Here is a 14,393-nt window from a genome sequence, read left to right on the forward strand (position 1 = left end):
GTATGACTGGTATAACGTTACACTTTTGGCATAAAGACAAAAAGGAAGCCATCCATTTGTTACTGAAGTCAAAACAACTAAAAACTGATCTAATGCGTCCCAGACACCATACAGAACACGCAGGGCCCTTAAAAGGCCAAGAGTAAAAAATGTGGCAGGCCTTTTATTAACAGTAATAATGGAGGTTAATTTTAGTTGATACACGAAGCAAAGATTTTAGGCTATTTTATTTGCCATAAGTCACCGCTGACTTATAGCAACCCCATGGCGTTTTCAAGGCAGGAGACAATCAGAGGTGGTTACCATTGCCTCCCTTCACACACAACGACCCTGGTATTCCTTCGAGGTCTCTCTTCCATACGGTGATCAGGCCTGATCCTATTTAGCTTTCAAAATCTGAAAAGATCACGCTAGCTTGGGCTATCAAGGTCAGGGCAACAAAGAATTAATGTAAGTCAAATTATGATGGTATCATTTAATGAAAACCTTCAGGCTCCTCCTCCTTCAGCCACAGTGTCCCTTTCTTGGTTAAGATCCAATATTTCCAAAACACAGAGACAAATGTGTAATTATAAGGCTGAACCGAAACATTCTTCAGGGTTTTTTTCCCCCCTTTTCCTACTTTTTTTTCTTTTAGCTGGTGATCTGTTATGCGGAAATTCCTAGGCACACATGGTGTTTATCTGAAGAATGCCAGAGCTTCTGTGACTGCATTAACTTCAGGCACCTCCATTTGTGCATCATGGGTAATCACAGTTAAGAGCAAGGGTAGTCAAACTGTGGCCCTGCAGATGTCCATGGACTACAATTCCCATGAGCCCCTGCCAGCATTTGCTGGCAGGGGCTCATGCGAATTATAGTCCATGCTGGCAAAGGCTCATGGGAATTGTAGTCCATTGACATCTGGAGGGCCGCATTTTGACCACCCATCGTTAAGAGTAAATCTCTACAAATCTCAACACAAGAAAGAAAGGGAAGGAGTCTGTACAGATCCAGAAACAAGCCAGGTTTGTTCACATTTTTCATGAAGTGCCCTTATACGTGATGCTGGAATACAGGTCGAGTCTTTTAGGGTAAAGCTAGGTACCACATTTCACACTTCTGCAGCAGGGATTACTTAGGCTGTATTGCCAGAAGGTTTAGCAGGACAACTGTGACTACTATATTTACTTAAGTATTTCGTTTTAGACCAAAAAAAGTGCACAGATATTTTACATGAAGTGCCTTGAGAGCATGCATATGATACCACTGAGACACTTCTACTGGTCTCTGGTCTGGTACAGTTCTAAAATCTCCAGCATAAATCTTTTAAATACAGCATTATTTTATTAATTTTAAAGTGTTGAATGAAAGCTTACAATTCTGTATGTGTCGGATGCAAGACCAGAAGGAGATGAAACTTCTAAAGAAAAAAAAAGGTACTTTATAAAAGACTGACCTTTGTAATATTTCTAGAATGGCACAAAGAACACCAGCTCATGATTGTTTAATTCTGAATAAATTTCTTACAAGTCCTTAAAAGAATGTGCTGAAGCACTTGGGAAGGAGGGGTGAGAAAACTACCTCCGATCTAATTGGCAGGGGAAAGAATGGGAAAGATCATGTCACCTCCACGTTCCTTAAAGAGCAGGACACTGTAGCCCTCAGAATGAGGGTTAAAAAAAAAAAAAGAACGAACCCTGAAGCATTTCAATATCCCACAGAGTTTTTAGATTAGTATTTTAAAAAAGAAATGAATGACTTCTTCTATAAAACTTTTAAATAGAGGAATCCTGCTTATTAAGGACCTCAGGGACTAGGTCACTGAAGTGGATGAAATTCTTTTATTTGCTGGTGGAAATTTCCAGTCTGTTGGTGCCTTGATGTTTTAAGTGCCACTTGTCTAAAAATGTGGATGATTAAACCAGCGTTAAAAGAAGTAGAGATGTTAAGAGACTCAAGATATGTCACGACAGTTTCGAGTTTGCTAGAAATACACACAGGAGTGTGTATGTTTCAAAACGTTCCGTATTGACAGGGAGCCAAACAGAGGACATCATGAGATCATTCTCCAGGTTCAGCCCTTTGTCCTCCCCCAACCACCCCCAGTTTTCCTCCCAGATTTTAGGCTTCCAAATTGACAAGTGATTAAGAAGAGAGATCCAGACAATGTTGACAACCTCCCAGTGTTGAGATGGGAAGAGGCACAAGGGAAATAGGGAGGGAGGGAGGGAGGGAGGGGAAGGGGGATGACAGAAGAAACAGGATGAGGAAGGGCAGGTCAGGGCGAGGCACCAGCTGCAACAGGTGCTGGCTAGCAGCCCATCCTCTGAGAAGCAACTGTTCGAGGCATGTCTAGGGAAGCACTGCAAACAAAGCTGAGCCCACACTGACCATCCCTGGGACAATGGGGATCTCTGTTTGCATCTGGCACGCTGGACAAGGACGGGGGGGGGGGAGTCGAGTATGGAGAGAAGAGCCTGCTGTCCACCAAGGGCTCAGACTCTGAAAAGGGGGGCCATGGTCATGCGTTCAGAATTTTCTTTCAACCTGTCTTCTAGAGAGGGCTTGCCTTTCTTTCCCTTCCGTTTGCAGTGATGCAAAATTGTCCTTCATCAAACAACACAAGGAGTAGGATTTCTCCAGGCACGGATGCACTCGTGGTTTTGCAACCAAAGCCGCTTGCCCTCTATGTCTGTTTCTGGGAGACATAAAAACCATGGTGTAGCCTGGCCTTCTGAAAAGCCTCTTTGGTTGGAAAGGTGTGGTTTCTTAATGGGGAGGGGAAGAGACCTCCTTCTTTGTCATGGCATCACATCTCTATAGTCAAAAGCAGGTTTTGGGTCTGAGCTTAACAGAGCTTCTAAGCTAAGCCACAGCCTTTCCGGTTTTCCTCACTACAAATATCCTTCCAAACTCATTTTCCTTGTGACATAACTAGAATGGAAGATTTATAAGTAGCCAGCCAGTGGGTTGGAAGTCCCATTCTGAGAGGGGTCCGGGCTCAGGAGAGAACAGCTGGTGCCCTGGAGATTCTTTCCATGATCTATGATCATAGATCTATGATCATTAACGTCACTGGTTACCTGAAGCCAAGGCAATTAGTCCTACTGCCAGAGGAATGAGGCATGCTGAGAACCTTAGAGGTGAATCTGATCAACAGGCACATGTCCTGTATTTGATGGCCATGCCTTGCACTTGATTCGAACCTTGAATCCACTCCTTCTACCCTTACTGCTCTCCACCTGACTCAAAAGTTAAGCAGGGCAGCTTTGGTGGGTAACTTTAGTTCTGCCACTTTTGCCAGTGTGCAGGGGGGGAAACAGTCTCTTTCCCCAGGGCGGCTGTTAGCATGCAAGCAGTCACCCTCAGAATTAACCGGCAAAAGTAAGTGTGAAAGGCTTTCCTCTCGTAAAATTATTTATTTCAAAGGCCATCTTTATCATTCCTTCTTTAAACCACTGGTGGCAGCATGCAAGTGGGGGAGAAGTGAATGCATTGCTGCACAAATGCCGATGTGGCGATTCCCCACTTGAACTGTTTGCCTGTCATGTACATTCAGTGCCCATGATCACAACATGCCACCGTGATGCAAGCAGGTGCCTGAGCATGTTCACTAAGAGTATTTGCCAAATCACAACCTGCCTTTTAAGAAATGTATAACCATGACAAAGAATCCACCTGGGGGTTCTTCTACCCATTACTCTCATTCTTCACAGTTCCCTTTCGAAAGCGAGAGCCTACATCACACATCTCCACTGGCCAATTTCTGGGGGAAATAAAAAGTGCAATATTGAAACCAGACAGTTCTCTAATGGCTCAGGATCCCACAGCCTTCTAAACTTCCATTGAGATCTTGCAGAACAGCGGGTCAGCATGCCATTAGGTGGCAGCTCTCAAGGCAAAACCTGGCCGGACTGTTTGCTGAGCACACAGAGGCAAAATGCTTTTAGCCCAGCCACTCCTTTAGCCCGACATTCCTTTTCAAGAACTGCAACTGTGCCACCTCTTGTTATGGAAGGACGGAAACCTGAGAAGGGAAGCATATTTTCCGGCTGTACAGCCAGGCACAGCCTTTGGCCAAGGTGACAAAGGGAAATGCTAACACAAGTTTTATTGCTTAGAAAGTGCAGGGACTAAGACCCATGCCAGGATGCAGAACAGTGCAAATGGGCTCCATGCAAGCTGCATGGGTGGCCACTTTTCTGCCCCTCTTCCACATTTCTCCCAGCAGGAGCTGCTATCTGTGCCTCACAAAAAACGTCTATGGCAATTCATTTAAATTAAGCCTATGTTTGTGCATTAAATGTAGGAATACTTGGTGTACTGTTAAGAACGGCAGCCTCTAATCTGGAGAGCTGGGCTTGATTCTCTGCTCTTCATTCTGCAGCCAGCAAGGTGACCTTGGGCTAGTCACAGTCCTGTTAAAGCTGTTTTCACAAAGCAGTCCTGTCAGAGCTCTCTCTGTTGTGGAGAGAGGAAAGGAAAGGCTTTTGTAACCAGCTTTGAGACTCCTTCAGGTACTGAAAACAGAGTATTAAAAAATCAGCTCTTCTCTTCTTCTTCTCTTATTAGCAAGGGTGGTGGAGGTGGTGGCTGGATTTACAAAAGCAACCAAGGACCACAAAGCCCAAGAAAATCAGAATTCCAGTCCCGAGTCCTTCCTGCACCTCTCAATTTCCCCCCAGCTCTCAAATTTCCCCCAGGAAATCCTGGAGTCTTATCCCCTCTAAAAGCTCCAACTAGCAGAAATTACAGCTGTCTCCTCCATCAATGAATTCCGCAGATAGGACATTCTCAATTCATACATCTTTGTAGCAACAGATTCCCCCACCATCACTCTACACCTTGGGGAGGAATGAGGCCAGTTGGAAGAATTGTCTTCCTGCTGTAGCTGCAGAGACAGCCAGGGGCAGGGTCTGATTGCACCAGGCTCCCTAGGAGGATCAGGTAACTGCTGAGACAGCATTTCCTCCATCATCCAAGCCCAGCCAGACAGCCCTTGCTAAAGGAAGCAGGTGCTCTCAATGGCACCACGCAGACTCCCCATGCTAGGTCTTCAAGGTTAAAGCAGGAGACAACAACCACTATGCAGTCACACACACACACACACACTCCAACAATGTTAAGTTCCTGTCCAGCTCTGCTGCAACAGCAAAGGCAGCTAAATCTCATTACTTTCCACCAACACTCTGGTCAGATCCCTTTGTTCCCTGCATCTGATCAAATACAAGCTCCTGCATATTCTTTAAGTCAGGGAGATTTTGATAATTATGCAAAATGAACTAGAACTCAAGTTTTACACTGAAAGCAGAGTTGGCAGCCGTAGAGATCTTGCATATGGCCGTTCACTACTGATACAATTGGGAAGTTATCAGAATGCAGGCCTATTTCCCTCTACATAAACTACTGCATTGTGCCAGGAGAATATGAGGTGCTTAACAGCAGGTATAATTATCTGTATTCTCTCTCTACTTGGCAAAAAAAAAAAAAGAAATCCGGAGCTGCTGCATCTTTTGCTGGACATTTGCTTCCTCGGCCCTGCCAGGAAGATTATCAAATGGGGGGGGGGGGGGAGCGATCACAAGGGGAGAATTTACGTGAAGAGGCAGAACATGGAAAGTATATGAGAACAGGAACAAACTGCCACCTCAGGGGAAAATTTGCCAGACAAAAAGCAATCATCAGCAATCACTAGGGATAAATAACTGGATGCGTAGCACACCGTCTCAATGGTTTCATCAATCCTCCTCCCACACTTCCTCTACACACTCACACACGACCGTACCAGCAGAGAACTATTCAAAACCTGCAATTTGGAATACGAGGAAGAGAGGCTGGTAGAAATGAGACACTAGTCACTTCAGACCACACATCGATCAGAAAGGGATGTGGATGTCTTCCGATATCTTCTCCTGGCATCTGTGCGGCTAAATTCCTAACACCCTCTCACGGTCTGTTTGGGCTAAAAGGCACCAACCATTCCAGAGCCATCTTTAGTCAGAGAAAAAAGGGAGGAAATGCCAAGACTCAAGAGGAGATGTTAATGTCAGAAAGGGAATGAAAAGTCTCCCAGGAGGATGAAAGACCAAAGACATTGAGAGTTTAGATTCCTGGGAGGAACTAACCCTAAGACCAACCAACTGTCCTCTAGGTCCAATTTCCCCACACAGACAACACAGAAAGTCTGTGGACCAACCACTGAGAAAGCCGCTTTATTTTTGGGACTGTTCAGGAGCTGCTTGAGGGATGCTCTCCACAGTATGCTTTTTCTGAGCCACAGCAACATCCCACTCTAGATATCTGCAGTGGAAAATAAGGACAATCCATGCTGGATCAGGCCAGTGGTCCACCTAGTCCAGCATCCTATTTCAGACAGTGGCTAACCAGTTCCTCCGGAGACCCAACAACACCACGCAGAGGACAAGGCCTTCCCCTGATGTTGCCTCTTGGCACTGGGATTCAAAGGCTGACTGCCTCTGAATAGAGAGGTTCCCTTCAGTCACCATGACCTCTCCTCCATGAATCTGTCTAATCCATTTTTAAAAGCTGTGGCCTTCATTATATCCCCTGGTAGAAAATTCCACATTTTAATCACTCACTGTATAAAGAAGTATATCCTTCTGTCCATTCTAAGCCTACTGCCCACTGGCTTCATGGGATACCCTCAGATTCTATTATTTTGGGAGAGGGAGAAAAAGTTATCTTTAGAAAAAAATATATTTGTCTCATGCTTTAGACTAGCGATCCCCAACCTGTGGGCCGCAGACCACATGTGGTCCTTTGACTAATTGGAGGTGGGCCCCGAAGGATGCCTTCCCCCCCCCCCGGCCCTTTACTTCATCCCCCCCCCCCAGCCCTTTACAACACACTTCATTGTTGTGGCATGTCTGTATCTTATTTTGAAGGGATGTTTAAACATTACCATAGCGATCAGAGAGCGTTAGGGCAGTGGTTGAGAGTAGAGGAGTAAACTACCCCCCCCCACCGGGCCTCAGTAAAAGGCATTGAGTGGTCCCCAGTGAGTGGTCCCCGGCGTTGAGTGGTCCCCGGTGATAAAAAGGTTGGGGACCACTGCTTTAGACCATATTTCCCTACAATGAATTATCTCTGCATATATGAAAACCATAACTCCTGAAACAGCCGAGGCCCAACAAACTGTTATTGATAATGACAGCGTATGTCTAGGCACTAGCAGAGACTCCTCATGGTCACTCTTAAATCATTTTACCTCACAGAGGCCCCCAGTTACACCTGTTATAATCAATACTGCAGTCTGGCAGTTCATATGAAGGATCCAAGACTATCTTTGAATGATGACCACAAACTATGAGACTACTTTCTGTTGGTTTGTGTTTGGATCCAATACAGTCCTTCATCTATTATGGTTGTTCATGCACCTTTCCTTAGACCAGGCTTTCTCAACCTGTGATTTCTTGATGGCCCTGGTAGGGTTTCCTGAATTTGTGGGTGTTCACTGAATTTTAATACATTTTTTAAAATGTGATAAACATTTATTGAGGGATATGACCAGAGCCGTAGGGAAGGGCGGTATAGATATCTAAATAAATACAATGAAATAATAATAAATATATGGTCATGTCAACACACCCACCCCCTTCCCAGAATGGCCAACGATGGGCCTGAAACGGGTGGGAATGGGAAAGGGCCCCAAGTGGGCATGTACACAGCTATGCTTCCCTACCATATTTTGCACCATCGCGCCACCTGAAGAATATTTTAGGGGTTTCTCATTTGAGAGAAAGTTGAGAATGGCTGCCTCAGATCTATCAAACAAAAGAAGTTACTATAGCAGGGACAGAGAAAATTGGTAAACACGTTTGCACATTTCTATTGTGTTCAAAAAGCCCAAAATGTGCCTAACCAGAAATATAGAGGGCAACAGAAATAAATGTCCATGCTATAGGAAGCAATACCTGTCTCAAAGTATTTCCAACTTCCTCAAAAATGTATCAGTTCAGGCAAAACATTATTAACTCACTACATACCCACCTATAAACTGATCTATCTCTTCTGAAAGATGGATTTTTTAAGAATTACTTTTTTATTTTTAATATTTAACAGCTTAATTGACAAATGGATTATTGTGAATACTAGCATGGAGTCTACACCACCGTAACCACATTTCCTAAAATGACCCTATTGCTTGGAGTAGGGCCAGACACTGCATTCTGGAGGAACTGAACTAGAAACATGCATCTTGTTTGTTCTCATGTCTACATAAGTAAATACTAGTTTTCTCACAGTAGGCAAACACTGCTCACAGATGACTCCAAGAAAGGAGAAACCGCAAGTTCAGTGTGTGGAACATTCCATCTCTCTGTGCACTGAGATATAAAAGGACAACCCATTCCAACGAGAAACACAAGACACGAGCAGCAAGTTCTTGTTCTGGCTATATTTAAGGGAGGAATGTGACCTTGTGCGAGTTATTGTGTCTGTTTCCGCATTCATAAAATGGGAATCATGTCACTAGCATTTCCTAAAAGTCACAGAACAGTGACCCAATAATGAACATACATTAGTGCATTGCCTCAACAACATCAGAGACCACGTCTCCTGGCGCACATTCACAAAGCGGTGAACTGATCAGTCCGGTCATGAACTGGCCTTCTAAAACACAGACCAATGCGGCAACCTTTCACATGACAATGTTCTTAAGCACAGCATACAACTAAAAATATTGTATGAATACAGCAAACACATGTTTTTAAACTACAGGTCATAAAATGTACGTTCAAGATGAGCAATTTTTTAAACTCCAGGGTTTCCCTCCCCCCTTAATTGTGGCTAAATTCATTTCCTTTTTATTACTTTTTAATCTATTTTTCACTGGGTTCAATGGCTGTTATGACATCCCAATAGCACAGAAAACAAAGCCACTTTCAGGGACTGTACTCTTTACCCAAGGTATCCTTCCTGCCAAATTTCAGGCAGGTAGGATTTTCATTTTATAGGCAGAGGAAGGTATTTTGCAATCTGAGCAACAGATAGAGTGGCTGAGTAGGACACAGAAGATATAAAATATAAATAGGAGTGCCAGTCTCCAGGTGGGGCCTGGGGATCCCCTGGAATTATAGCTCAACTCCAGACTAAAGAGATCAGTTCCCCTAGAGAAATAGCTGCTTTGGAGGGTGGACTCCATAACATTACACTCCACTGAGGTCTCTCCCTGTCTCAAATCCTCCTCACTCCCAGCTCCACCGCCAAAGTCTCCAGGTATTTCCCAACCCAGAGCTGGCAACCCTAAAAATACATACCATGCAATTAAGTACTGCACCACATTTAGTGGGTATGTGGGGCCATCACAGTACCAGTATTGCAGAGGTTTTGCTAGAGGGTAAAAACGCACACAAGTGCCATTTTTCAGCAGGGACAGACACACACATACAGATGTTCTATTAAAATTGCAGCTCCATAGGTCTGTTGCCAAATTTTATGAACCCATTATTTCAGTTTGAAACTCCCAATTTCTGACATGAATTTTCCCTCAGGATGAAAATGCAGCTGTCTTTTTTGATTGCCATAGTAAGGAAATCTGATAAAATTATGATGATTAAAATGGATAGTTTTGAACCAGTTATATATAGATGGAGTAAAATGTTGGTTAAAAAAACCATGAAATGTATAAATGACAAAAAACACATGAACTGTAAACATCACCAAGGAAAATGGACAAAACAAAAGCCAGCAATACCAAAAAGGGGGAAATAAAGCCTCTAAAGTCCTATAGCAAGGATGCACAGATTAAAGGGATCAACCACTGCAAGAAGCAGGATGCTGAACCAGAGAAGAATCAACAGGATTCTTCTTATGTTCTTAATTGTTTTTTTAGTGAAATTACAACTACTATTAATAGTATTTAATTCTTTACATCATGGAACAAAACATGACATCATTCTGTGGTGGAACACTTACTACTGAGAAGCTGCCTAGACAGACAAATTTAGAATCCTAGAATCATAGAGTAGGAAGTTTGGAGAAGTTCAAGCGCTGTATGTTAACCTCTTTGCCCTCAATAGGCCTGTGATTATGCATGGCAAGAGAATATGTCTTTCTATACCTAACAAGCAGCACCAAAGAAGAGAAATGTTCAAGCGGGACTACACATAGAATCAAAGCTTTCCCATATCTAGTAAACCAGCAAAGTTGCTGGTGGAAGTACACTCTGGAAAAGAATAATCAGAGCAAGTTCTGGGAAGGTTAGATGATTGGAAAACAGTTGTATTATCCGTTGGCCTAAGCCCCTCTCTTACCTCACACTGCCTTCAGTAAACAACATTCAGCCAAGCATAGAAGAAAAGAGCCAGCTTGGTGTAGTGGTTAGGAGTATAGATGCCTAATGTGGAGAGCCAGGTTTGATTCCCTGCTCCTCCACATGCAGCCAGCTGGGTGACCTTGAGCTCCCCAAAGCACTGATAAAGCTGTTCTGACCGAGCAGTAATATCAGGGATCTCTCAGCCCCACCCACCTCACAGGGTGTCTGTTGTGGGGAGAGGAAAGAGAAGGCAATTGTAAGCGGCTTTGAGACTTCTTTGGGTAGAGAAAGGTGTCATATAAGAACCAACTCTTCCTTCTTACTGAATGTCATTATTTTTAGGTCAGTTTTCAACATAACAACACTGAGAGGAAGGGAGGAGTTGGTTACTATATTACTCAATACCCTCAGTGTATGAGAAATTGGATATAGTTGCAGGTAATCTGGTTGAACTGAAACCTCTTTATAGAAAGGTCAATTATATTTATAAAAATTTTGATTTACTTCAGTTTTACTGAATATCTCAATGCATATCCTTGTCAAATACATCAGGTAGTCAAGGCACGTTCAGTGGTTTATCAACTCCCAGAAAAATTTATCACATCCTTACATACTTATTACATACTCATTATATACTTATTTTTTATTGCTTTGTATTAAAAAATGCCTTTTCCAAGCAATTAATATGTTTAAGGCTAACGCTACCACAATAAGCCGCCCTGTACTGTCCCTTCCCCTCTTTGTCCATATTTGCAAGGAGGGACACTAGCTTGTATATAAGCAAATATTTGTAATTTTGGAATATTAGAAGCTTAGCACAGGAAAACAAAAGGAAAAAATGCTCCGAAAAAAGAAGATAAAAGGCAAAAATGACTCTGTGGCTCATAGAATCAGCATGTCTTGGCTTAAGAGAAACTTCCTACCAGGCAGGGTACTTCCAGCCGCATTCCACGGTCCTCAATACAACTTTGCTCAGTTGAAAAGGCAGTTAATACTGGCTGTGTTTACACAGAGAATATCCAGCTGTAATTATAGGAATGATGCTATGATAACAGGAAATCCATGCCCTGTGGAGATACTGAGGAAGAGGCTTACAGATATTTGCTAATCATCACCAACAAGAAGCTTTTGTGTAGCTCAAAAGGGATGATCTTCCCTCTCCCCCCACCCTCCCCACACACCCTGTAGACTTGGATCCACAGATGGTTTAAATCATCCACACCAGCATATTCTGTAGCTTTCAAGACAGACATTTGTTCATGTTCAGTTATAGAGTTATTTGGTTCTTCATGTTGAAAGAGCAGAGTCATTGTCCACAGGGATTTCTCCCCCAAGATGTGCCTGCTTAATATAACACAGTCAATAGAGTACGGCAGTGCTGCAGATACAAGGAAGGAAACAGTGAGGCCACTTCACGACAAAGGAGGACAGAGCGTGAATGATGGTCAGGGCAAGACAGGGTATGAATGATGGTCAGAACAACTGCTAAAGTAACTAAAAAGAACCAAGTCTGCCCTCAGCAGATTCCCAAAACATACTAGTTGGATCTTCTATTTGCTGTTTATCCCAGGAGATTTCCTGCATAGTTCTCAAGACATGAAGAAAAGCCATCTGCTACTGGCAAAAGCATACATGGTATGTAAAAAAAAAATCCCTACTATATATTATCACACTCCTAGGAGAGTACGTGAAGGCCAGTGCTTCCACTGAAAGTACACTAAGGTAGAAGGGATACAAGAAACACATGTAAGAGTTATTCAGGGCCAAATTCTTCCATACAGAAATAGTTTCAAAAGTCATTAAGGAGGTCAGTGAAAGGAAATCTGCCCTTTCCGTCCCATCATTCTCACCTCTGACTTTAACTTCTAAGACACAGGCATGTTGCTCCATCAAGGCCAGAGAATCTGCAAAGCTACTGTCATAGCAAAAGAGCCACCTACCTTTTTGATCTTGCCGCTTCTCGTCCCAGCGAAAACAACAGTGTGACCACGATAGTCATAAGCGGCTACTGATGTCATGCCATCTTCCTTGTCCACAAACAGTGGCACACCTTCAATGGTGACTGTCCCACCCAATGGTTGGTTAAAATCCTGCCCGCAGAAATTGTCATCGATTTGTAGAGGCTGTAGGAGAGGAAAGTAATGGGGGAAAGACACAGACAAATCAGCTGTTTGACAGTATTTCAGCATACTATATAAAGGACCGCTAGTGAAAATAAGGTCTAAATATTTTCAAATTCATCACAAATGATATAAACAGGACATTTTGGTTTCTGGAGCAGATGATTCTATACAGGAAACTTCCAAAGGACCACCTCACTCCTAACAACTTTTCATTCCACCTAATGGTTCCCAAATGGCCCATGGGCACCCACTCATTCCAACTCAATGCTTTAAATGTACCCCAAATTGCACATACATAACGTATGATTATTACGTCTCACACAAATTCATTCCAAGTTTCCATCATTTACTCAAATTTCTCCTTCCAAAGTCTTTTGAAAAGAGTGGGAAAGGCAGATAGTCGCTAACTGCAAAGAAAGCAAAAGAACAAAATTAAAACTGAAGAAATTTGTACCTCCGGAATTCCTGTATCTTAAGTTTCTACTGCAAAAATCAACAGTCCAGCATCATGCATTTCTCAGAGGAAAATGCACAAATGAGCTAATCCATGTATTACTATGTAACTGCTACTAATTAAACCTGATCAAATACAGGCCCATATCCTATGATAAGTGAAGATTATTTTTAATTCTTTGTTAACTGTGGAAACATGCTACAGAAGACAGAAATTGGTTCAATGTCCTTCCAGCATATTCCTGCCCTTCTTTCAGGAGGGCCATTAGACAGTTATAGCACCCACTGTCTTTCCATTTTACCTAACGCCACATTCGCTTAAATAGTTAGCATGATGCATGATCTGGTCCTGTATTTTAGGCATCTTTATGATGAAGATGCAAGAGTTTGAGTTTGGCAGGGAAGGTCAACATGCCTGAAAATTATGCTGTTTTCCTACTACTCCATGAGGCTAGCTGACCTAGGGAAAATATAAGTGAGCACAAGGGAAAATAAAGAGTAGTTGAATCTTCCAGGGCTGTAATACTGCAGTCCTGGAATGGGGGTAAAAGAGGCAGAGAGAGAATACAGCATAAATTGTAGCAGTGCAGGTCACCAGGGACTACTCTTGCTTTCTGTTGTTCAGCTCTATGGGAAAGTGAAAGAATTGGCAGGTATGTGGGGTCAGCACTCTTTTGAGGAACTGTCCACTGAAAGAATAGAAGAAAGAATTAAGGTAAGTGGCAATAAATTCTGCACTCAGGAAGAAGTACTTTTTAAAAAATGATTGCTTGGTCCTTTTGCTGCTTTCTTCAGCAGTTTATAGGGTAATCAGTAGGAAGAATATTCATGCAGTGGAACAGGATACGGGGAGAGGAAGGTGGCTAATACAATTTATTTATTTATTTATTATATATTTATACACCGCCCTCCCTGGAGGCTCAGGGCGGTTTACATGGAACGTATGAACAATACATTAAACAATCCATAACATATGAATAGCCATAACAATAATACTAATAACTGATAGTGGTAACAATATAAACAATGTAAACAATGCAATTGTGAAAACAGATCCAGAGCGCTCTGGTGGAGTTCTGGGAGGGAGGGGAGCAGGGGCCCTTGGTCGCTGATTGATTACGTCTGATCTCGGCCAAATGCCTGGTGGAGGAGCTCCTTTTTGCAGGCCCTGCAGAACTGTTCGAGCTCCATCAGGGCCCTGATCTCCTCCAGGAGTTCATTCCGCAGGTGGGGGCAGAGCAGAGAATGCTCTGGCCCTGGTCGAAGCCAGACAGGCTTCTTTAGGGCCAGAGACCATTAGCTGGTTGGTGGTGGCGGAGCATAGAGCTCTTTGAGGGGCATAGGCAGGGAGGCAGTCCCTCAGGTACAAGAAAAGTTAAAATCTGGTTGGTAAGACCAGCACTGCTCTCATCTAATTAATCTTTTTTTCAGGTGGCCCAAAACACAGAAAAATCAGAGTCCAGTAGCACCTTTAAGACCAACAAAGATTTATTCAAGGCGTGAGCTTTCAAGTGCTAGCGATCTTTGTCAGACTATGATCTTCTTACACGACAGGGAAT

The 14,393-nt window shown here is 43.1% G+C and overlaps 1 protein-coding gene across 12 annotated transcripts in view; it reads right to left on the bottom strand.

Moving 5' to 3' along the window:
* PLXNA1 (plexin A1) overlaps positions 1 to 14,393 on the bottom strand; it is a 424,561-nt gene that overhangs the window by 288,078 nt on the left and 122,090 nt on the right. For all 12 annotated transcript variants that reach the window (XM_077325380.1, XM_077325387.1, XM_077325383.1 and 9 more), the window contains exon 3: positions 12,199 to 12,381. In XM_077325380.1, coding sequence (XP_077181495.1) covers positions 12,199 to 12,381 — 183 coding nt within the window. The remainder of the gene's footprint in view (positions 1 to 12,198; positions 12,382 to 14,393) is intronic.

This window comes from Paroedura picta, chromosome 3 (assembly GCF_049243985.1).
Source record: "Paroedura picta isolate Pp20150507F chromosome 3, Ppicta_v3.0, whole genome shotgun sequence".
NCBI lineage: Eukaryota > Metazoa > Chordata > Lepidosauria > Squamata > Gekkonidae > Paroedura > Paroedura picta.